This window comes from Rhinatrema bivittatum, chromosome 1 (genome assembly GCF_901001135.1).
Source record: "Rhinatrema bivittatum chromosome 1, aRhiBiv1.1, whole genome shotgun sequence".
Taxonomy (NCBI): Eukaryota; Metazoa; Chordata; class Amphibia; order Gymnophiona; family Rhinatrematidae; genus Rhinatrema; species Rhinatrema bivittatum.
In genome coordinates, this window is record NC_042615.1 from 526,190,387 (window position 1) to 526,215,208 (window position 24,822).

At 41.0% G+C, this 24,822-nt stretch overlaps 1 protein-coding gene across 4 annotated transcripts in view; it reads left to right on the forward strand.

The window, feature by feature from the left end:
* The window catches only part of SMARCA2 (SWI/SNF related, matrix associated, actin dependent regulator of chromatin, subfamily a, member 2), a 604,786-nt gene that overhangs the window by 306,437 nt on the left and 273,527 nt on the right, over nt 1-24,822 (forward strand). For all 4 annotated transcript variants that reach the window (XM_029613254.1, XM_029613271.1, XM_029613280.1 and 1 more), the window contains exon 19: nt 11,641-11,883. In XM_029613254.1, the coding sequence (XP_029469114.1) occupies nt 11,641-11,883 (243 nt within the window). The remainder of the gene's footprint in view (nt 1-11,640; nt 11,884-24,822) is intronic.

Consider the following 24,822-nt stretch of genomic DNA (forward strand, 5'->3'; position numbering starts at 1 on the left):
ACTTTGTCTTTAGAAGCCTCATTCATTTTGCATTATCCTTGTAAATGTTTTTGTAAAATATCGCTCAGAGAGTTTCTTTTTTTTTTCTCTGGAACAATTTAAACCTTTTATTGAGGCTCAAAAGATGTTAAAATCTTTTCCTGTTCCCTTAGGGACCCTGTGAACTCTTGTAATAGTTATAGCAGAATCTACTTATTAGTGCATTTGCCTTAATTTCTTTATAGTCTCCTATATTTCCCTCCTCCCCCCTTTTTCCCTTTTGTTTCTTGTTTACAGGGGATTGTATATATTACATATATACACATTTTTTTCTTTTTTCTTGCTTGTGTTTGTATATCCTCTGGTTACTATTAAAAAGTTATGCTTTGTTTATTTAATTATTGTTAAAAATAAAGTTTAAAAAAAATTTAATTAAAACTGTATAGTATACACAAGGTATTTAGGAACTCCTTATCACAATACAGATTTTCTGTAGTTAATTCTATAAATGGCTGCTATTCTCTGTAACAATTGTAGTGCCTTGGTCTTAAGGCAGACCATCTGGAAACTCAAGGCTTGCCCCATCTGCCTTCTGCTGTCTACAATAAAACAAAAAAGAAGTTGACTCAATTAAGAGAAATTGGCTATTTAAAAAAAAAAAAAAAAAAAAAAGCTTCCTAACAGTTGATGACCCATTCCCACAGAGGGTTCGGAAACTCATAAATAAATAGTTTACAGTGGGCTTTGGAAGGGTAAGACCTGTGATAAGGAGATACCCACCCTCCCAAATGATACCCATACAAAATACCTTTTCTGAATTAGGAAATGATATTGCTCCAAAAATGGAAACAGAAGTGGCATCTGGAAAGAGTGACACTCAAGGCATACTGAAACCATATAATGCCATCAAGTATCACAAAATGCAACCCCTGCTGGGAGACAATTTTACCAGAATCCAACAGACATAACAAGATGTTACCAAATACCCTAAGAGAAAGCTTCTCCTGCTGGGAGACTCTTATTTACTTTATTAAAATTGGTTTATTGCATAACACAATGGCCTAAGCAATGTATATAGCATAGCTTTCACATTTCATTATATAACATAAACATAAAATCACTTTACAAAAAAACATATAGTACAGATATTTACTTTACAGTACATGCTTCTAGCAGCAAAAGAAAAATAAATCTGACCATTCCTCACATTATAGAAAAGCTAGCCTATACAAAAAGGTCTTATTACAGGCACTTATTACAGAACTCAGTCTGAGGAACGCACAATAATAAAATGCATTCAATGATCTTCAGCATGTAGAATTACAAACCAGATTGTCATTACTAGTAAAGAAGAAAGTAAGGAGCATGAAACTGATTGTTATCCATCTGGGGACAAATGACCTTGCTAGAAACAGCATCTAAGATATAAAGGCCAATAAAGACCTGCAAGATGACCAGGTCCACCGAACCAGTGTGTAAAGCTGCGTTAAAAGCAGAAGAACCATGGGATTGCACAATCTGCTAGTGGCAAGGAAGTACAGAAGGAAGCATCTGTCCCTTTGGTGCCAAAGTCAAAAGAGAAGCCCTGAAGACAAGAGAGATCTTGCTGACTCTTGTGCTAAGCATTTGGCTTTTGAGTGCTTGATCACAGAACTCACCAGGCACGGTGCCAAGAATTGATTGAGAAAGCTGAATAATAATGCTCATCACCTTCACTTAGCTCTAAGAACAGGAGAATTGTTAGAGCTACACTCTGACCCTCCCTGCCCCCCGCCCCCCCAAAAAAATAGCAGCTGTGCTAGAAGTCTAGCTTTCCCTCCTTTTTTTGGGAGATCACTGCATTGGCCTCCAGAGGTCTGGTTTCAGGCTTTCATCATTTTTGAGAAAATCCAAAGATGCCAATCCACCCACTAAGTCCCATCTAATCTTTGATTTAGCACTGTTTGAGAAGGAAGACCAGAAGAGAGTTGCAATTGCTCAGCACATAAATATACTGAACAGGTGTTGACTAGTTCAGCCCTACTTAGAGCATCAAGTGACCTGCTTACTATAGCCTTCCCATTGGTGCTCAACACCTTAGTGCCTACATTGGGTTCATGGTGCTGAAAATATGGTTCAGCACTTGGCATAATGAGTCTGAGCTGAATTATTTTAGATTTGAAGAAAGCATACATTCACATCCATCTCGCAGGAAGTCTTGTAGATTTGTTGTAAAGAAATACCACCTCCAGTACCACATACTGATATTTAGCTGTTGTGGCATTCTTATGCAAATTGAGGGCTCATGTATTTCTTTACTTGGATAATTGGCTGATAAAGGGCACATCTCAGATGGAGATAGATGAATGCTTATGCAGCATCATATTATTTATTTAAAATTTTTGTTAACTGTTTTCCTGGTCTTCCACAAAACTGCCCAAAGCAGGGTACAACAATCTCAGAAATACAATTATATATTGAGAAAAGGCATCATCTACCCCAAAGGCAGTCTGAGTCTATTCAGTTGGAGGTTATGGGGAATCCACTAGACATGACTTGAACCATGGTTTTCCTTCTTGCTAGCAGGACCCCTGTCATAGTAACCAGAGTGTGGGACCTCATGTAGAGTCAGCAGACATCAGCTTCAATTGTGATGAAGATGTTGAGCCTTATGACCTCAACAATACACATCGTGAATGTTGTACATTTCCATATGAGATTAGCCTAGTGGACCTTAAAGTCTCGATGGAATCAGGCCACTAAAGGAATACATACTTTTAATGGAGTAGCTCAGGGTCGCTGTCTTTGTGGCTATTCCATTCCAGTCTGACCAAGGGCATATGTGTCCAAATTCAGACTCATTCAGTTGTCCTGACCACAGATGTATCCTAGATGGGTTGGGAAGCTCATTTAAATATGCTGCACAATCAATGGCCTGATTTCATTGAGACTTTAAGGTTCACTGGACCTCTGTCATATGGAAATGTACAATGGGTATGATGTGGACTGTTGAGGTCATAAGGCCCAACATCCTCTGCATAATCCAGGTTGATATTGGTGGATGAGGAAAGGTTACAGATCAGTCTCCTGCAGTTGTGGGCTGTACATTATGCTGGAAAGATTTTCAGAAATGAAGTCACAAATCAAATTGTCATAGACCAAACAGACTGTCAGGTAGATGTTATTGTAGTTTCTATTTTAAGCAGAGCAGAATTGGGTCTCTTATTGTAGCATGAAGCTGTCTATGGTAGGTGGGCTATGTTGAACATATTGCAACATCTGGAAAAACCATAATGAAGCATAAGACATACTCGAAATGTAAGCAACTCAACAGCCCCTTCTACAAATCTGCATTGGAAACTATTCTCAAAGCAATGTCTCTGTTTTCCCTACTTGTTGTTATTTAGGATCATCTCTTTTGAAGAAAATTTATGCTGAAGAGTAAATGTTCTAGAAAGTGGATTTTTTTGTATCCAGTTTCTTGTAGTTCATTCATAATAATCTAACCCTGGATAGATTCCATCCATCTAACAGGCAGTCACAGGAATTTTTTAGAGCAATGGGGCACTTTGATCATTGCCTTGCAAAATTATGTCCCACCAGTTGATTATTGTCTCCAACAGGGAAAGCTACTTTGTGGTTACCCAGTTGTGAAATGAACATTTAATTTATGTATTGTTGTTTATCTCAAGACAAGCAGGATGCTAGTCCTCACATATGGGTGACGTCACTGACGGAGCCCTATTGCGGGAAAACATCTGTCAAAGTTTCTAGAAACTTTTGACTGGCACTGTGAGGCCACTGAGCATGCTCAGCATGCCATGATATTCTCTGCCACAGGGGTCTCACTCTACTCTTACTCTTCGTTTTTCCGCGCTGCTGTAAGCATCGCGGAGATAGGAGCCCTGTGAGTTTACTCACCATTCTGACTGAAAAGTCAATTATTTTTCACATTCTCACCCATTCGGGATCTCACTCTCCTTTTTGTCACCGGTGACAAATTGATAGCATTTTTACATTGTAAAAACAAACTTTTTTCTCACAGAATTTTCATCGATGGCTGTCGATACTGACATGGCTTCGGGGTTCAAAAAATGCCCGATTTGTAATCGAACCATGTCAGTTACAGACCCACATCTCGAATGTGTAGTCTGTCTAGGCGAAAAACACGACATCTCCTCATGTCAACAATGTCAGGAGATGACTCCGAAGGGTAGAAAACTTTGGCAAGAAAAGATGGCACATCTTTTCCAACTTCAACTACTTCCCTCACCTTCCACGTCAATCAAATCATCTCCAACAGGAGTTACAAATAAACTCCTCCTCAAAAAACGCAGATTGGAAGGATCCGGAGATGCGGCATCGCCAGCCCCGTCGACGTCATCAACAAGGTCAGTAACCGAACCGCGGCCTAAACACAAACATCGACATTGTCGAGCCTCGGCGTCACCGTTGCTTTCCCCCCAGGGGATTTGAGCGCGAAGCGGCAAAATGATACGGATCTACCACTACCAGTCGCGCCTACTCCGGTACCGCCTTCGCAGTCACCGCTATCGATGCCTCCATCGGTGCCGATATTTCCACCTACTACGCAAGACTTAACCACACTTATTAGACAAGCAGTGATGGAAGCCTTGAAAACGCAACTTCCGGCGACCATGCCGATGCCGGCGAGTGCGCCGATACCGGTGACGTCTTCCACACTCACGTCACCAATGCCAATGACAATTTCGATGCCAGTGACATCACCCGCAGTATTCTCGATGCCGGAAAAAACCTCGATGCCGGCAACATCAATTCCATCGATGTCCTTTATGACTATTCCCACATCGATGTTCTCTTTTTTACAAACGTCGATGTCGATGACTTCATCGATTCCACAGTCGATATCCATCTACACTATGGCACCGACCATACAATATAGTACAAAGGCATCGGTATCTGCCAAGAAGGCATTGACTAAACTGAAATCTTCGATGCCAAAACATCCCCCAATAGCGCCACATCTTCCTTTCAGGTTCTGCAGAAGCAGCGCTGCATAGTATCCTTACTAAGAGATACCAGGATTTATTAGTCTCCTTGCCATCTGATCCTAGAGAAGAGGATCCAGAAGACGAAGACCCTTTACCAGGACCTTCTGGTCTTCCTCCTCCTCCTAGGACTGCAGCACATCATCATTAAACTCAGGAGTATGACACTTGGTCTGACACCGCCTTGGATACATCCTCAGAAGCCTTTATGTCTGACCCATCTCCACCACATGCCAGGAAACAGTCTCCTCCAGAGAACTTCACTTTTACCACCTTTGTACAGGAGATGGTGGACTCCATCCCCTTTAAATTGCAAGCAGAACAGGACACCAAACAACAGACTTTGGAGGTTCTCCAGTTAGTCGACCCTCCCAAGCAAATTGTTGCAATTCCTGTACATGATGTTCTGTTGCAACTACAACACTGTCTCTGGGAACATCCCTGTTCTGTCCCAGCAGTAAATAAATGCATGGATAGTACTTACCTTGTACAAACCACGCGTGAATATCAGAAACCACAACTTCCCCACCACTCAGTGGTCGTGGAATCAGCGCAGAAAAGGTCTAAAAGAACAAGTGTCCACTCATCAAATCCCCCAGGTAAAGACCATAGGTTCCTGGATTCCCTGGGCCGTAAGGTCTTTCAAGGTGCAATGTTGAATTCCAGGATCTCAGCTTATCACCTCTATATGACCCAGTACCAGAGAAATCTATGGAAACAAATTGAGGAGTTTGTTCCATCTCTCCCCACACAATACCAGGAGGCTGCACAGGCTATCATAAACAAAGGTTTAGAAGCCGGAAGGAAAGCATGAAGTCCGAGCTGCCTACGACTGCTTTGAGACGGCTTCAAGAGTGGCTGCGTCAGGCATCAGTGCCAGGAGGTGGGCCTGGCTCAAGGCCTCAGACCTTAGGCCAGAGGTGCAGGAGAAGCTAGTAGATCTCCCCTGCCTAGGAGGCAACTTATTCGGATCCAAGGTACAGGATGCTGTGTCCCAATTAAAAGAGCACACAGAAACATTAAGACAGCTATCTTCCCTCCCACAGGATCCCTCCATACATACTAGCCATAGACCTCCAAGGAAAGACATCAGACGGCCTTTCTACCGACAACGGAGATATTACCCTCCTGCATCTAGACCCAGGCCCTCCAGAACCCAGCAAAGACCACAACCACGGCAACTGAGAGCAGCTAGGCCCCAACCTGCTCCACAAACAGGACCTGCTGCTGGTTTTTGAAATTTTATCCAAAGAACTGAGCCTTTCCTCAAATCCTCAGCCAGCACTACCAATAGGAGGCCAGATATCCAAATTTTACAACAATTGGATATCAATAACATCAGACCAATGGGTCCTATCAATAATATATCGAGGATATCAACTCAATTTCATCTCAATTCCCCAAGATTTTCCACCAAGTCAATCTCATCTCAGCAAAAATCATATGCTTCAATTACAAATAGAATTATCCACCCTTCTGAAAACCAGGGCAGTAGAGCCGGAACCCCGGTCTCAGAAGGGAAGAGGATTCTATTCCCGTTATTTCCTCATTCCAAAGAAAACCGGAGGCCTACGTCCCATCCTAGACCTCAGAAATCTCAACAAATTTCTGAAGAAAGAAAAGTTCAGGATGGTTTCTCTAGGCACCATGCTTCCACTTCTTCAAACAGGAGATTGGCTTTTTTCTCTGGATCTACAAGACGCTTACGCTCACATTCCAATATTCCCTCCTCATCGCAAGTATCTGCGCTTCATGGTGGGTCATCAACATTTCCAATACAGAGTACTGCCATTCGGCCTTGCCTCTGCTCCCAGAGTGTTCACCAAATGTCTGGCAGTAATAGCAGCACACTTGCACAAGCAAAGTGTCCATGTCTTTCCATATCTAGGCGATTGGCTAATCAGAAGTCACTCTCAAGAGGGAGCTCTCACCTCTCTCAGTCGAATGATTTCTCTACTTCATGGGTTTTCTCATCAATTATCAAATATCCCACCTTACTCCATCTCACCTACTTCAATTCATAGGTGCAGACTTGGACACTATCCTATCAAGAGCCTTTCTACTCGAGGATCGAGCAGAAACATTATCCCTGTTGGCAAACTCGATTCACTCAAAGAAACAGGCATCAGCCCATCAGTTTCTCACCTTACTAGACCACATGGCCTCCACAGTTCATGTCACTCCTACAGCAAGACTAGCCATGCGGGTAACTCAATGGACTTTAAGATCTCAATGGATCCAAGCCATTCAACCACTGCATTCTCCAATTCAAGTAACCCACCAGCTACGTTCTTCTCTACTTTGGTGGGTGAACAAGGACAATTTGCGCAAGGGCCTACCCTTCCAACAACCAGTCCCACAGATAACGTTAACTACAGATGCATCCACCTTGGGTTGGGGAGCTCACATAGACACTCTCCAAACTCAGGGGACTTGGACAAAACTCGAAGCAACATTTCAAATCAATTTTCTGGAACTTCGAGCTATACGTTATGCGCTGCATGCGTTCAAGGACTGCCTTTTACACAAGACTGTTCTAATCCAAACGGACAACACAGTAGCCATGTGGTATATCAACAAACAAGGAGGTACGGGCTCCTATCTCCTTTGTCAAGAAGCTGCACAGATTTGGGGCTGGGCCCTGAACCACTCAATGTTCCTCCGGGCCACTTATCTGGCAGGCATTCACAATGTAGTGGCGGATCGACTCAGTTGTCAATTCCAACCACACGAGTGGTCCCTGGATCCCTTAGTAGCGACCAGGATATTTCAGCGTTGGGGACAGTCGACAATAGACCTCTTTGCATCACATCTGAATCACAAAGTGGACAAATTCTGTTCTCTACACAAACAGAAAAACCAGCCAGCCAAGGATGCCTTTGCTCGCCCTTGGAACTCAGGCCTACTATACGCGTATCCTCCAATACCGCTCATAACCAAAACTCTAGTGAAGCTACAACAGGACACAGGATCCATGATACTCATAGCCCCGTTTTGGCCTCGACAAGTATGGTTTCCCACACTTCTGGACCTCTCAGTCAGGGATCTAATTCATCTGGGAGCAGCTCCCACTCTCATAACTCAGGATCAGGGTCGGTTGCGCCATCCCAACCTTCAAGCCCTATCCCTGACAGCATGGATGTTAAAAGCTTGATCTTACAACCACTCAATCTTTCATCCAATGTATCTCAAGTGCTTATAGCTTCACGTAAACCTTCCACACGAAATAATTATTCTTCCAAATGGAAGAGATTCACTTTAAGGTGCAGACAGAAGAATATTGATCCTTTCACTTGCCCCACTACTACTGTACTAGACTACTTATACCATCTTTCAGACTCTGGTCTCCAGACTTCATCTGTAAGAGTACATTTAAGTGCAATCTCAGCTTACCATAACAAGATGGGAGATGCACCTATATCCTCACAACCTCTTGTCAGTAGGTTTATGAGAGATTTATCTCAAATTAGACCACCAATTCGGCTTCCAGCCACAGAATGGGACCTGAATCTGGTTTTAACAAGACTCATGCGTTCTCCTTTCGAACCCATAGATTCCTGTGATCTTAAATTTCTCACATGGAAGACTATCTTCCTCATAGCCATTACATTGGCTAGAAGGGTTAGTGAGTTACAAGCACTTGTCACATACTCAACCTATACAAAGTTCCTACATGACAGAGTGGTTCTCCGTACACATCCAAAGGTAGTTATGGAATTCCACTTGAACCAATCCATAGTTTTACCCACATTCTTTCCAAGACCTCATTCTCACCAAGGAGAACGGGCCTTACATACTTTGGACTGTAAACGTGCACTATCTTTCTACTTAAACCGCACTGCAGTCCACAGGAAATCCAATAGCTTTTTGTTTCCTATGATCCAAACAAACCGGGTAAGGCAGTGGGTAAACATACTCTATCCAATTGGCTAGCAGATTGCATAAAGTTTTGCTATGAAAAAGCAGGCCTTCCTCTCCAAGGGCGAGTAAAAGCACATTCAGTAAGAGCAATGTCAACTTCAGTAGCACACTATCATTCAGTGCCAATCCTTGACATATGTAAAGCAGCAAATGGAGTTCTCTTCATACCTTTGCAGCTCATTACTGTTTGGACAAAGAAGGACGACAAGATTCAGCCTATGGACAATCTGTCTTAAAGAACTTGTTTCCAGTTTAATCCCAACTCCTTCTACATCCAACCTGCAATAATCTTCGGCTGATTCATTTGCAACAACAATACATCACTGTTGCTTCACAACAAAATGACTCAGCCTTTAGCTCGTTATTCACCCATATGTGAGGACTAGCATCCTGCTTGTCCTGGGATAAAGCAAAATTGCTTACCTTGTAATAGGTGTTATCCCAGGACAGCAGGATGTAGTCCTCATGAAACCCACCCGCCACCCCGTGGAGTTGGGTCTCACCTTTTCATATTATTTTATTTTTTGCTAAAGCTTATTGCTACAATACGAGACTAGAATGAGACCCCTGTGGCAGAGAATATCATGGCATGCTGAGCATGCTCAGTGGCCTCACAGTGCCAGTCAAAAGTTTCTAGAAACTTTGACAGATGTTTTCCCGCAATAGGGCTCCGTCAGTGACGTCACCCATACGTGAGGACTACATTCTGCTGTCCTGGGATAACACCTATTACAAGGTAAACAATTTTGCTTTTTTTTTTTTTTTATTATGGCTCTGGTAATTAAATACTGATATCTTTTTATGTTCTACTATGCAGTTTTCAATTATGTAGTTGGAAACATATTCAGCATTCTGTTTTTTATTGTATCCCAAAATTCAAGGCAGTTTATTGTACAGCTAGGGGAATATAATCCCTGGATGAAAGATAAACCTGCAAGTAATTTGCTTATGTTCTAAAATGTATCTTTAAAAAGGGCTTTACATTGCTTGTTTTGCCCCATCCATTTTATACTACCACCAGCAGCAGAGCAATGAGTATTGTCAAAAAGATCCAGATTTATCAGAATGGGGCATGCATTGTAACATCTTTGCTCTGCTAGCATCAAGTAAATGTGACCCTAACCAGCAGCAATAGAGACATTTCTTCAAAGGGAATTAATTTAAAATCCACTTGAACCTCTGTAATGTATAATTTAGTGAGGGGAATACAATATATTCACCTGACTGGACAGTTAGCTATCCTGAGTTCTGCATATAGTGTTCCTGTTTAAAGCAAATATTTGAGCTTTCCACTTAATTGGAACCTGCCCCCTACTTGTGTGATAATTTTTCTGCCTTTTTTTTTTTAATGTCCTGTCGTCATCTAGCCCAGCCATGTCTGTCCTGTAGCTGAGAGGAATGAGTTGTAGTTCCTTCCTGAAACTGGCAGAAATGCATCCTAAGCCTGCCACTAGGTGTTGCAGCTGCAGTGTTTGGGATATTTTCCCTCTGGAGCCTGACAGGGTTCCCATAGCATTCTAGAACTTTTTTCCCTGATTCTCTCTGAGCCAAAACTAAATATTACTTTAACCAACCACACAACACAGATGTACAGAATGTCTGTCTTTCTAGTCTTCTCATGAGCACGGAGTATGTTTGCATCATTACCATAGCTACAGACAATTGAAATATTATATACATGGTCCAATTCAGAAAACTGTTTTAAGAGTGACTATGTATATTGACAGTATATTTTACAGTACCTGAATGTAATCTGCTTTGAAGTATCTGAAAGGCAGATAGTAAATTGAAAAATAAATAAGTAAATAAGCATGTCAAGATAAATGAGAGGTACATTTATCTCACTCCTTGTGTCTCTCCAATCCTCCATGTTCTTCTTTCTCCCTACCCCTTCCAAGTCTTTCCCCTCTTTTTCACCCAGCCTTAGGTTTCTTCCCTTTTGGGTCTATTTATTTCTTTAGCTCTCTGGGTGTCTTCCTCTTTTTATTTTGCTCCCTCTCTCTCTTCCTGGTCTCCTTCTAGCTCTATCTGTATCACTGTCCTCTCTCTCTTCCTCTCCGTTGTCCTATCCTATTACCTCCTTCTACCAAGTCTGTCCTTCTCTTCCTCTGTCATCTTAGGGCAGTTGCCAAACCTGACTTGCACTAATAAGAAGTAAGTACAATGAGAGCAGAGGCAAAAGTGCATTTTCTCTTCCTTCCTCTCTTTTCATCTCCCCAGGTGACTTCCAGGGACCAAAAGTCCAAATTGCTGTACAGCCATCTTTCATTCTTTGCTACCATCTGGTTTGCAGAGCTGTTGCAATCTAGGGAAAGGATCTGCTTGTTAGAATTCAAAAGAACTATATTCCTAAATGCACCAATAGAAACAAAATGTTAGAATTGCTCAGAGAGGTAGGGGAATCCCATGATACCACAGCCTGACTAGTTTCCTTGACTTTCTATGACCAGATGTCATTTCTCTGACATTCCCTGCCCAAATCAGTCAGTTTTATTTCCCTGGCTTTTACTGATTTGTGGGCTGTGAATGCAGTCACATCATCAGCATCTCCAGTTCCTGTTGGCCATGGAAATCAAACTAAGGATCATGCAGTGCTGAGTTACTGGGCGGGCTCACAGTTGAAACATTTTATAGATTTTTTGGACATATTTTATTTGTCAGAAAGTTGCCTTCTAAAGATTTGTGTTTCACAGAATTTACTGTGCTTTCATGTTTCTCTCCCATATTACAGATTCGATGGAAGTACATGATAGTAGATGAGGGGCACAGAATGAAGAATCACCACTGTAAGCTGACGCAGGTCTTAAACACTCATTATGTTGCCCCAAGACGAATTCTCCTGACTGGAACTCCACTACAAAACAAACTACCTGAGCTGTGGGCCCTCTTAAACTTCCTCCTTCCTACCATCTTTAAAAGCTGCAGCACCTTTGAGCAGTGGTTCAATGCGCCCTTTGCCATGACTGGAGAAAGGGTATTTTATTCATTGTCTACTGTATGTGTGTGTAAAACCTGAGATTTTTTGAGATCCATTTGAAGTGGTAGCTACTCTGGCTTTAGTTAACAATAATTTTTAAGGTATTTTATTTCTGTGCAGTGTATAACTGCAGTGTATAAAGCTTCTACGAAAACTAAAAAGTCATGGGATAGGAGGCGATGTCCTTTCGTGGATTACAAACTGGTTAAAAGACAGGAAACAGAGAGTAGGATTAAATGGTCAATTTTCTCAGTGGAAAAGGGTAAACAGTGGAGTGCCTCAGGGATCTGTACTTGGACCGGTGCTTTTCAATATATATATATAAATGATCTGGAAAGGAATACGACGAGTGAGGTTATCAAATTTGCGGATGATACAAAATTATTCAGAGTAGTTAAATCACAAGCAGATTGTGATAAATTGCAGGAGGACCTTGCAAGACTGGAAGATTGGGCATCCAAATGGCAGATGAAATTTAATGTGGACAAGTGCAAGGTGTTGCATATAGGGAAAAATAACCCTTGCTGTAGTTATACGATGTTAGGTTCCATATTAGGAGCTACCACCCAGGAAAAAGATCTGGGCATCATAGTGGATAATACTTTAAAATCGTCGGCTCAGTGTGCTGCAGCAGTCAAAAAAGCAAATAGAATGTTAGTAATTATTAGGAAGGGAATGGTAATAGAACGGAAAATGTCATAATGCCTCTGTATCGCTCCATGGTGAGACCGCACCTTGAATACTGTGTACAATTCTGGTCGCCGCATCTCAAAAAAGATAAAGATGCGATGGAGAAGGTACAGAGAAGGGCAACCAAAATGATAAAGGGGATGGAACAGCTCCCCTATGAGGAAAGGCTGAAGAGGTTAGGGCTGTTCAGCTTGGAGAAGAGACGGATGAGGGGGGATATGATAGAGGTCTTTAAGATCATGAGAGGTCTTGAACGAGTAGATGTGACTGTTATTTACACTTTCGAATAATAGAAGGACTAGGGGGCATTCCATGAAGTTAGCAAGTAACACATTTAAGACTAATCGGAGAAAATTCTTTTTCACTCAATGCACAATAAAGCTCTGGAATTTGTTGCCAGAGGATGTGGTTAGTGCAATTAGTGTAGCTGGGTTCAAAAAAGGTTTGGATAAGTTTTTGGAGGAGAAGTCCATTAATAGCTATTAATCAATTATACTTAGGGAATAGCCACTGCTATTAATTGCATCAGTAGCATGGGTTCTTAGTGTTTGGGTAATTGCCAGGTTCTTGTGGCCTGGTTTTGGCCTCTGTTGGAAACAGGATGCTGGGCTTGATGGACCCTTGGTCTGACCCAGCATGGCAATTTCTTATCTTATCTCAACCACTATAAAGAAGCATTTGAAAACAGGCATTCAAATAATTAGTTATTTTCTTATCGACTGAGGTTGAAAACCTGGGTATTCATTTAAATTTAACTTTTTAAATTCATAAAGGTGCAGTATTTTTTTTTATATATTTTACCTTACACAATCAAGAGCAGTACAAATTTGGATAAATGGAGCCAGCTGTAACAGTAATGGAATCAGACTGTCCACTGCATGAACATGGGACTATGGCATAATAAAAAAAAAAATATCTCAATGGATCTCTGTCATTGAGATATCTAATAAGAATGAATCTTTTTTTTTTTCCTTCCATTTTAAACATAAAAGGATAAGATCTGCCATGTTGGATCAGACCAAGGTCCATCAAACCCAGCATCCTGTCTCCCAACAATGGCCAATTTGGGTCACTAGTACTTGGCAGTTTCCAAAGGGTAGATCCCTTCTTTGTTGCTTGCTCCCAGAGATAACTGGTGGCTTTCCCCAGTCTGCCTGGCTAGTAATTGTGTATGGACTCTTCCTCCGGGACCCTGTCCAAACTGCTTTTAAAATCGGCTGTGCTAGTTGCCTTGACCACATCCTCTGGCAAAAGATTTCCACAGCTTAATTATGTGCTGAGTGAGAAAATACTTTCTGTGATTTGTTTTACATCTGGTTTTTAGATTCATGGAGTGTCCCTTTGCTCTAGTATTATATGAAAGGGCAAATAATCATTTCCTATGTACCCATTCCATCCCACTCATGATTTTATAAACCTAATTCTTATCCCCTCTGTCATCTTTTCCAGCTGAAGAGCCCTAACCTGAATAGCTTTTCTTCATAAGGGAGCTATTCTATTTCCTTTATCATTTTTATTCCCCTTCTTTGTACATTTTTTAGTTCTGGTATACCTTTTTGAGATGGGGTGACCAGAACTATGCATAGAATTCCAGATTCAGTCACATCATGAATCGATAAGCAGGCATTATGATCTCAGTTTTATTGTTCATTTCTCTCCAAATAATTCATAACATTCTGTTTTCTTTTTTGACTGCTGCTGCACACTTTGCTGAGGATTTCAGAGTGCTGTCCACAAGGACTCCAAAGTCCTTTTCGTGGGTGGTTTCTGCATACACTGTACTGTTGCCTGTCAGAAAGGAGATAAACCAAATTAGGACCTTGTCAGGCCAGCTTCTACTAGCCATGATAGCAAGGTCTATGGTGTAAGAAGACGCTAAAAAATTCATTAGCACTAGAAAAGCAATCTGGCTCCTATCATGGTATCTGAGGATGACGAGGACCATCTCTGTTCTGTGGCTTTGCCTGAAGTCAGATTGACAAAGTTCAAGTCCTTTTCTCTCTGCAAGCCAGTCATTTAGTTGGATGTGGACTGTCCGTTCTATTGGTTTCACCAAAAATGTAATGTTTGACACTGGTCGGTATTTTTCAGGTATATGAGGGTCTAGGGTGGACTTTTTTTTTTTTTTTTTTTTTTAACAGGGGACGTACTACAACCTTTTAAGCTCTGTTGGAAGCAAACTCTTAGAGATGGAGGAGTTTACAATTTTGAATGCCTAAGTTTTGATTCTTCTGCTTACAAGCTTCACTAACTTGGAGAGCTTGGGCCAAGAGTGAAGAATCTTGTGCGTAGAATGAACAGTTTTTATTTTAAAATTATCTGTTGTTGTTGGGGTAAATAAGTTCCAAGTATACTTGGAGTTGTTTGTAGTCTTCTCCATGCAGGAGATATCTTGCAAGTTTCGACAGAGGTCCTTGATTTAGTCCTTCAAGTAGGAAGCAAAGTTGTTTGATGTTAATTTAAATTGTGGGATATGGTGGTTCAGTTGAAGTGGGGGTTATAGAAGGCCATTAACTCTTTCAAATAGTTTCTTGGTTGGATATGGCACTTAGTCAGTACATTGGAAGAATTATATCTTTATGTATTTGTTTTTGGCCTTTGTTATGGCTATCTGATAGATTGTCATATGCAGATTGCTCTTATTCTGTCCTCTTGGAGGCACAATTAGAGCTCAACGTTCTTGGGAGTACCAAGGGGAGCATCTGTAACAAAGATATAGGTCTTTTTTGTATGAGTCAGTTTTGTCCAGGGCTTTTCTTTGATTTTAATTCCAAATCTTTATTAGCTCTTATAGATGGCAATTTCTTATCCATTGCATAGTAATCTTAAGGCCTTTACTAGGTTTTTGGGGTCTGGCATTTCTTGTGCCTAATCACTTTCAAGGATCTTTTGGTGTACCCCTGTTTGAAGTCACTGCATATGGAGGACTTAATCAGTGAGTAGTCTGTCCATGAACGTGGTGTTAGCTTAAATAGTATATTAGGAATTATTTGAAAAGGAGTAGAGAACAAAACTGAGAATATCATAATGTCTTTGTATAGATTCATAGTGTTACTGCACCTTTGAATATTGTGTACAGTTCTGGGTGTCCCCATCTCAAAAAGACATAGCAGAGCTATAAAAAGTTTAGAAACATGATAAACGAGATGGAAAAGCATCCTTTTGGAGAAAAGCTAAACAGATTAGGGCTCTTTATCTTGGAGAAGAGATGATTTGAGATGTATAAAATCATGAGTGGGGTGGAATCTGTAACTAGGGAATAGTTATTTACCATTTCAAATAATACTAGTAATACTAGGACTAGGGGACGTTCCATGAAATTAACAACTGGAAGAATTAAAACAAATTGTAGGAAGTATTATTTCACTCTGCACAATCAAGCTATGGAATCTGTTGCCAGAGGATGTGATCAAAGTAACTAACATAGTAGAGTTCGAAAGAGGGTTGGACAAGTTCCTGAAGGAAAAGTCCATAAAGAGTTATTAGCCAGGTAGATTTGGGAAAGCCATCCCTGGGTGTGAGATACAAGAAATAGATCAATTATGGGGGATCTGCTGGGTACTTGTGACCTGGATTGGTGACTGCCTGCGACAGGATGCTGAACTTAATTGACCTTGGTCTGACCCAACGTGGAACTATTCTTATGTTAATTTTGTGCAGGTAGGTTTGGTGGAATAATTTTCAAAGGGAAATCATGGGGCAGATTTTCAAAGGGTTACGCGCGTAACCCCGAAAACCCATTCCTGCGCGCGCCGAGCCTATTTTGCATGGGCTCGGCGATGCGCACAAGCCCTGGGACGTGTGTATGTCCCGGGGCTTGAAAAAGGGGGCGGGGAGTGGGCAGATTGTGGACTGGCTGGCAGGCGCAACTTAAAAGTTAAAGGTAAAGGGGAGGTTTTAGGTAGGGGTGGGGGGCAGGTTAGATAGGGGAAGGGAGGAGAAGGTGGGGGGGGGGGGGGCAGAAGGAAAGTTTCCTCCGAGGCCGTTCAGATTTCAGATCGGTCTCGGAGGGAACGGAGGAAGGCTGCGTGGCTCGGCGCACAAGTTGCACAATTGTGCACTCCCTTGTGCGCGTCGACCCTGGATGTTATAACATGCGCGCGGCTGCGCGGGCATGTTATAAAATCAGGCATAGATTTGTGAGCGCGGGGTTGCACGCACAAATCTACGCCCGCGCATAATTCTTAAAATCCGGCCCTAAGTGAGTAATTTCCCTTTGAAAATTAGTGTAAAATATGTGGGTAATTGACTTCAATTTTATGCAGTCTGTTAAAAATTACCCCAATTATGCATGTGCACTATGGACTCTCTATTTTAGTGGGTGCACTAAAAAAAAAAAAGTTGCGCATTACCTTTTAAGTGTAGTTTTACTGTGCATGCTAAAAACAATTTTAGCACACATTTTAGTGTGAAAGCCCATCTTGCTGGGAAAAGAATAGACAAAGCAAACAGTTGACAGTTAATAATATGCTTGAAGCACAGCAGGATTGTAAATTCTGCAATCTTTGAAAGTGCTACTTTTAGAGAATATTTATAAGCAAGAGGTTCCCTTTTCCTTTATTTTATATTTTCCGCATAAAGATAAACATGATTGAAGTTATACAGATGGGGTTACATGACGTGTCCAGTGCTTGATCCAAAGGAGTTATCCCGAATTCTAAAGGGTTAACTAATTTTATGTACCACTAGATGGCATTAAAGCTGTAGAAAACCACCCATTTTCAATTCCTTTTGCTGCATAACATAGAAATGTTTCTTCTTCAACAGCTAGTTCCTGTCTCTTACCTTTTACTTGATTTGTTTTTGTACAGTTACTTTTTAGTCATTCAAAGCTAGTTTTCCTTTTCAAATTTTTCTTTATAATGCTGTCATTATTAGCTGAATAGACTGTATTTTGTTCACTAAAAAAATATATAAAACCTGTTTTACCAGACCTCTAACTCTATATAAAAGATTTGAAAATCCATGAAAACAACTGCTAGCATTCTTTACCTGTTTGAAGGCAAGGAGAGAGCCCATAGTGAGAACTGCAAGAAGCTGAGTGCTTTAAAGGGCTTGAAACACTTGATGTATGAATCCAGCTACAAGACTGTTAAGACCCTAGTCGATGCCTTGTTGTCTCACCCTGTCAACACATAGTTCAGGAAGCCCAAAAATGGTGAAGGTTCATTATACTTTGAAGCAGCCACTTGGAGAAATGACTTTTTTTGTTTCTGCTTAAGCCATCCTGGATTCTTGGCAGTAAAAGTTCAGATTTGTGGAAGTTTTTTGACCCAATACCCTCTTTGTGTCATTATGCCAGCCCTGAGGTAACCCTCAAACACCCATAGTTTAGGACTTCCAGAATACTGGCTTGGGTACTTCACCGTGATGACTCAGTATAGTTTGTGATGAGTGATAATTATGCACCTACACTGCAGATTAATCCAGGTGGTGATTATTTTTTAGGGCAATCACGATAATAGTTCCTACAAACTGGTAATATCATCAACAGCTGCCCAGGACAGAGCGGTGTTCTCAAAGCTTCTCAGGCCATTAAATGCTCATACTGGGCATGTGTGGGATGTCCCATGTCGCCATCATTGTGCAGGACCTCCCTCAGTCATCTTCATTTGCGGTTCCTAATGGATGTTTTTTCTGTGCTGTCTTGGCAATTCACAATATACCAGTGTGTTTTGCAGCTTGTTTCTTTAGTTTGGTTTTTGTTTTATTTTTTTGTCTTCTGGCCTTTCTTATTCTTCGGTAGTTAAGTTTATTGGCACTTCTGAAGTTTTCTATTCCTTTCTATGTGCCTTCGTGCCCTGAATGTCTCTGCTTTGATGTGGCCTATAGTAATATTGGTTGTGATATTTTACTTTTAAAATTATTTTATTTATTTATTTATTTATTTGAAGAGTTTTATATATGTTAGATTTTCACTTCATCTGTTTTTCCTGCAATGTTACAGAAGCATGTAAGCAGTTTCAAAAAAATGTGTGCTCTGCAGTTACATATTGTCCATCGCAGACTTTCTTGTTGACTGCGTTGCCTAGATGTAGGCCAGGACGTCCTTGGCTATGACGCATGTTAGATGTATTCCATGGCATTGAGGCTATACAGATTGAGAATGCATCTGCATCAATATTAGAGCCTGTGGTATCAATGGATCCAGTAGTTGCATTATCTGCAGTCTTTGAGTCAACATCAGGGGAAGTATTGCTCTTTCTCAGGGTTCAACATTAACAAGAAGCACAGGAGTAAGGATTCTTGCTGCTCCTACTTGATGCAAAGGGTTTGCAGCAGTGGACTATTGATGTCGAGGATCAGGCGAAGGCTTTGAAGCATTGGCATTATTCTCTATTGATGTACAATGTTGTGAGCAGAGAGATGCACGAAGCAGCCAAGCTGCCTCTTAGTGAGGGCCTCTCTACCTCAGTGGAGATAACCAAGCAGCGACAGCCTCCAAGGGTCTTACTGGTTTCCTTGCAGTTTGGATATTGAAAATTGGCTGTAGAATTCGTGAGGCACTCTCACAGCATCTGTGTTGTACCGAGGCAGGTTTTGCTGGAGCCTGTTTTTGAGGCACCAAGTAGTATCAAATCATTCTTAGTGCCTGGAGACCGAGCATTGGCAGCAATGCAGACTGCATCGAGTGCATTGCTCAGAGTTTTGGAATGTAGAGCCTCCCCAATACTACAAAGCCTTTATACTTCACCAGCCATCTGAGGGTCTCTCTGCGGGCATGACTGATAGTTCAGTGCATCCTCAGATTCCATCTGAAATAGTAATCTCTGAATAAGAGTCTGAAGGCTTCTGGGATTATTCATAAAGATCTGCAGAATTTTATGATGAGGAATCTTCAACAGGCCTCCCTTCACATCCTTCATTTTCCAAGGGCAGGAGTAAATCCCGTCAGGATGATCTCTCTTCCTTCAAATTCATCCAGGTAATGGTGAAAGCCATTCTGTTTAATTTAGAGGTGGGGCACCTATGTCTGGTCACCTTGGCTATCTCAGTGCCCCTAAGACAAGTATGGGTAATTCCAGTCCTCAAGGGCCACAAACCCAATCGGGTTCATTTCCAACTATTGACCACTTTTGCCCAGGGTTTGTTCCTGTTGGATTATCTCCAGAATTTTTCAATTTTGCAATATGATTTTTATTTAGAGAATGCTTTTTCCAGCAGTAGTCCAGTACAAAGATACAGCAAATGCAATAAATAATACATACATATTTATACACAAACATAATATAATCAGTGATAAAACAGCAGCAACACAATTTGTTTTTTTTAAAAAATAACTTTAGAATGAATAAATATATGAATGGGTGTTAGTGAGCCTAGACAAAGATAACCATTTAATCCTTCCTTTTGCTATTCTCTCATTGCCTCCCCCCCCCCCCCCCAAATAAAAGTTTTAATGTTGACATTCAGACAGAAAGGACTGTAAATGCCATGCGCAGCTATATAAATGCTCACCTGCTCCAGAGAGGGAGGCAGGCCACTTTGGCTACAGTACTGCAAGCACCTGAAGAGCTGCTATGAAATCCCCATTGCGGCAGTTAAGCTGACTCAGTCCTGTAGAGAATCACAAAAGGAAGTAGTGAGCTATGGCAAACTGAATTGCTGAGAAATTTTCTTGAGTTATGGAGAAGGGAAATGCAGCATAATCAAACAAAGCCTCGGGGATCTGTACTTGGACCGGTGCTTTTCAATATAAATATATCTTTTGTGATTCTCTACAGGACTGAGTCATCTACAACCCAGGAAAAAGATCTAGGCATCATAGTGGATAATACTTTAAAATCGTTGGCTCAGTGTGCTGCAGCAGTCAAAAAAAAAAACAAACAATGTTAGGAATTATTAGGAAGGGAATGTTTAATAAAATGTAAAATGTCATAATGCCTCTGTATCGCTCCATGGTGAGACCGCACCTTGAATACTGTGTACAATTCTGGTCGCTGCATCTCAGAAAAGATATAGTTGCAATGGAGAAGGTACAGAGAAGGGCAACCAAAATGATAAAGGGGATGGAACAGCTCCCCTATGAGGAAAGGCTGAAGAGGTTAGGGCTGTTCAGCTTGGAGAAGAGACAGCTGAGGGGGGATATGATAGAGGTCTTTAAGATCATGAGAGGTCTTGAATGCGTAGATGTGAATCGGTTATTTACACTTTCAGATAATAGAAGGACTAGGGGGCATTCCATGAAGTTAGCAAGTAGCACATTTAAGACTAATAAGAGAAATTATTTTTCACTCAAAGCACAATTAAGCTCTGGAATGTGTTGCCAGAGGATGTGGTTAGTGCAGTTAGTGTAGCTGGGTTCAAAAAAGGTTTGGATAAGTTCTTGGAGGAGAAGTCCATTAACTGCTATTAATCAATTTTACTTAGGGAATAGCCACTGCTATTAATTGCATCAGTAGCATGGGATCTTCTTGGCATTTGGGTAATTGCCAGGTTCTTGTGGCCTGGTTTGGCCCCTGTTGGAAACAGGATGCTGGGCTTGATGGACCCTTCTTATGTTCTTGTGTTCTTAAATTAAAGTGTCAGAATAAAAGGCGATTTAGCCATAGGGATTGGGGTGAGAAAGAAAACATCAAGGCCTTTAGGGTGAATGTGTAATGCTGAATCAGGCAGTGAATTTTAAGGCTTCCTCTATGTTTCAAAAGTGCTAGTGGCTCAGCTGGGTTGCCTGGAAGATATGTATGAAGGAAAGTTTTTTTTTTTTCCTTCGTCCTCTAAAGAGTGGGATTGGTGTTAGTGGCCTGAGCATTGACTACATCTAACTTTTGAAAGGAAGCTCTGTATATGTTTTTCCCCTCACTCCTAGCAGTATATGGAGACCTGAGAAATGGTTGATACAAGGATAAATGTCCTTTAATCACACGTTTGTTCTCATTCAGCGCTGAAGCATTGTAAACTATGCAAAAGAGGAAACATCCAAACTATTTTAAGGGAGGGGTCCTATGACATATTCGTATCTTGATTGAACAACACACTTTTCAGAGGAAAGCTATATGCTAGAAAGCAATTTCTGGGCCCTAAAGATTGCAGACAATGAGGGCAGCTTAAAGTATCAAGACATTTTGTATTGAATTTCAGCTCTGTTTATAGAAAGAAAAGCAAGCTGCTTTATTCCTGCGGGAGAGCAGAAGAAGCTTTTGCTGGTGGTTGAAGAAGTTCAGTGTGCATTGCTTTGCTGGGTAATTTTGGGACTTAAAATTTGAGGAAGAGGTGAAATTGTGGGGTAAATTAATTGTTTGTTTGAGTGCTTGATTAAAAAGGAAATCTAGGTAAATTTGCTTGTATGCCTGATTTAAAAAAAAAAAAAAGGAAAGGTAGATACAGTTTTAATGTCTTTCTATTGCTCCTATCCACCGCTAATATATTGTTTGACATTTTCCTTAAATCCCTGATTGATTTTTTATGTGAAAATGTGATCTTATATGGGTTATCTAAAACAAGGGAGTGACCTAGCCCTTACCAGTAGATTAATTATTGTCCCTTTGCAGGTCATTGCCAAATTAATATTACATAGCACATAAATATAAAGGATTTTAATTTATGTATCCTTGCTCTCTTAACAACCCAAATTAATTAAGAACTCAGCAATACTGAGATGCAGACAGCAGTCCAGCAGCAAGATGGGGGCCTTCCAGTTTTATACACAGAGTGCCACATGTATGATTTCCTGTTAGTGAGAGGTTATATGTGTGTGCCCAGTGCAAAGAGCTCTTGGCTCTGAGAATGAGTCCAATCTCCGAAGGCTAGAGAGGCAGACTTGGAGGAGCTGAGGCAGACATATAGAAGAACCCTTCAGGGACATAGTAGCCAAGTTCAAACTCTAGTCTGGCAGCCCCTGTGCTGCCTTGGAGGAGCAAGGATGTGATTCTGTAGCTAGGACCTGCTCTCCAGGTGATGCATTATCCTCTCGGACCAAAAATGAGTCTCCAAGGGCTTTTGCCCAGAAAGAAAGGGTTAGGTCAGCCATCATAGTGACTTTATTAGGAAATTAGCTAGCTGGGTGGCTACTGGACATGAGGATTCCTTGGAAACTTGCCTGACTGGTGCGAAGGTAGCCAACCTCATGCAACACCAAGATAGAATTTTAGATAGTGCTGGGGAGGAGCTGGCTGCTGTGGTACATGTGGACACCAATGACATAGGAAAGTGTGGGAAGGAGGTTCAGGAAGCCAAATTTAAGTTCTTAAGTAGAAAGTTGAAATCCAACACCTATAGGGCAGCATTCTGTGAATGTTCCCTGGAGGTGAACGCAGAGCTCCATGTAGATAATGGTGAGCTGCTGGATATAGGGTATTTGGATTTCAGAAGGAGATTGTCCTGAGAAAATTAAAGTGTTATGGAATAGGAAGCAGTGTCCTATTGTGGATTGCAAATTGGTTAAAATGTAGGAAACAGAGTAGGATTAAGTGGTCAGTTTTCTCAGTGGAGAAAGTAAACAGTGGGGTGCCTCAGCCACAACATTATTCCGAATTGTTAAATATCAAGTCAATTGTGAGAAATTGCAGAAGAGCCTTGTGAAACTGGGCATTCGAGTGGGAGATGAAATTTAATGTGGACAAGTGCAAAATGATGCACATAGGGAAAAGCATCCCATTCTGTAGTTAAATGATATCAAGTTCTATATTAGGAGTAACCACTCAGGAAAAGGATCTTGGCATCATCATGGACAATATTTTGAAATCCTGTGCTCAGTATGAGGTGGTGTTCAAAAAAAGCAAACAGAACATTAGGAATTAGGGAAGGAATGGAGAACAAAAAAGGGAACTTCATAATACGTCTGTATCGCTTCATGATGCAGCCACACTTAGAATACCATTCTGGTTGCTGCTTCTTTAAAAAAGATATAGTGGAACTGGCAAAAGTATAGAGAAGGGCAACCAAAATGATAAAATAATTGGAATGGTTTTATGAGGAAAGGCTAGCGATTAGGGCTGTTTAATTTGGAGAAGAGACAGCTGAGGGGAGGGGGATATGATTGAGATCTATAAAATTAAGTGCAGTAGAACAGATAAATATGAATTGGTTATTTACTCTTTAAAAAAAATACAAAGATTATGGAACTGTCCGTGAAGTTAAATAAATTATAGACATTTTTTTTTCACTTAGTGCACAATTAACCTCTATAATTCATTGCTGGAGGATGTGGCAAAGGCAGTTAGTATAGCTGAGCTTAAAAGTTTGAAGTTTCTGGAGGAGAAATCCATAAACTGTTATTAACCAGGTAGACTTAGGAAAAGCCACTACTTATAGGTGAACATTAGCAGCATGGGATCTATCTACTGTTTGGGATCTTGCCAGGTACTTGTGATCTGGATTGGCCATTGTTAGAAACAGGATACTGGGCTTGATGGAGCGATATCGATAGGGATTCCTCTTTGCCTTGTTCTTTTCCTATGAAGACTCCAACTATTGCATTACAGAGGTGGAGTAGCGTTTGAACATGGATGAGAAATATCACAGCGATTATTGTCCAGACTATCAAGAAAAGTTCTCCACATAGCATAGAGTGGAAATTATCCACCCATCAGTGTCAAAGGGTTTCCAATGGCAGAAGGCAGTTATGCTGATCTTCCTCAGAGGCGAAGTATCTGTGTATGGAACAGACAGACCCAAGCTGAAATCACTGAAGTGAGCTAGCTTGAAATTCAGAACAGTGGAAGGACCAATCCGGAAGCTAGATTTTGTTTTCTTCAGAAAGATCGACTTTTGAACTGAGACATTTTGGTCACAAGATGAAAAATGCTTATACATTGGAATGTCTTGAGCTCCAGCTGAATTGTCTTTTTTTTTTTTACCTGTGCCATCCAATTGATTTCATGAACCTTAAGGCTCTTGGAATCTGGAGGGTGTTGTGTTTCTTTTTCTTTTGTTTTTATCTTTCTTGTCTGGACCAAGGCCTTTTTTAATTGCTAGGTTATGTGGGCCTTCATGCACTCACTATGATGTAGGTTATGTGATATGCAATTCATTACTGTTTTTTCTTTCTTCCTGTCTTGTGACATTGGAGCAAGGGTACATATGGATTTCATTTATGTTGAAATGGGGATGGAAGTAGGAGATCCCTTTGTTAGGCATCCAACTTTGGCAGATTTTTTTTCTCTACCTTTGTCTTGTTTATTAGCTTGGGGGAGAAGAATAGATATTGGGTAGGAGTGGGCTTTTGGGTATATGTTTTTGTTAAAAGAATGGGAGGAGGTATGGGAGAGTATGTCTGTGAATTAAGTATTAAGAGGTATGGGGAAT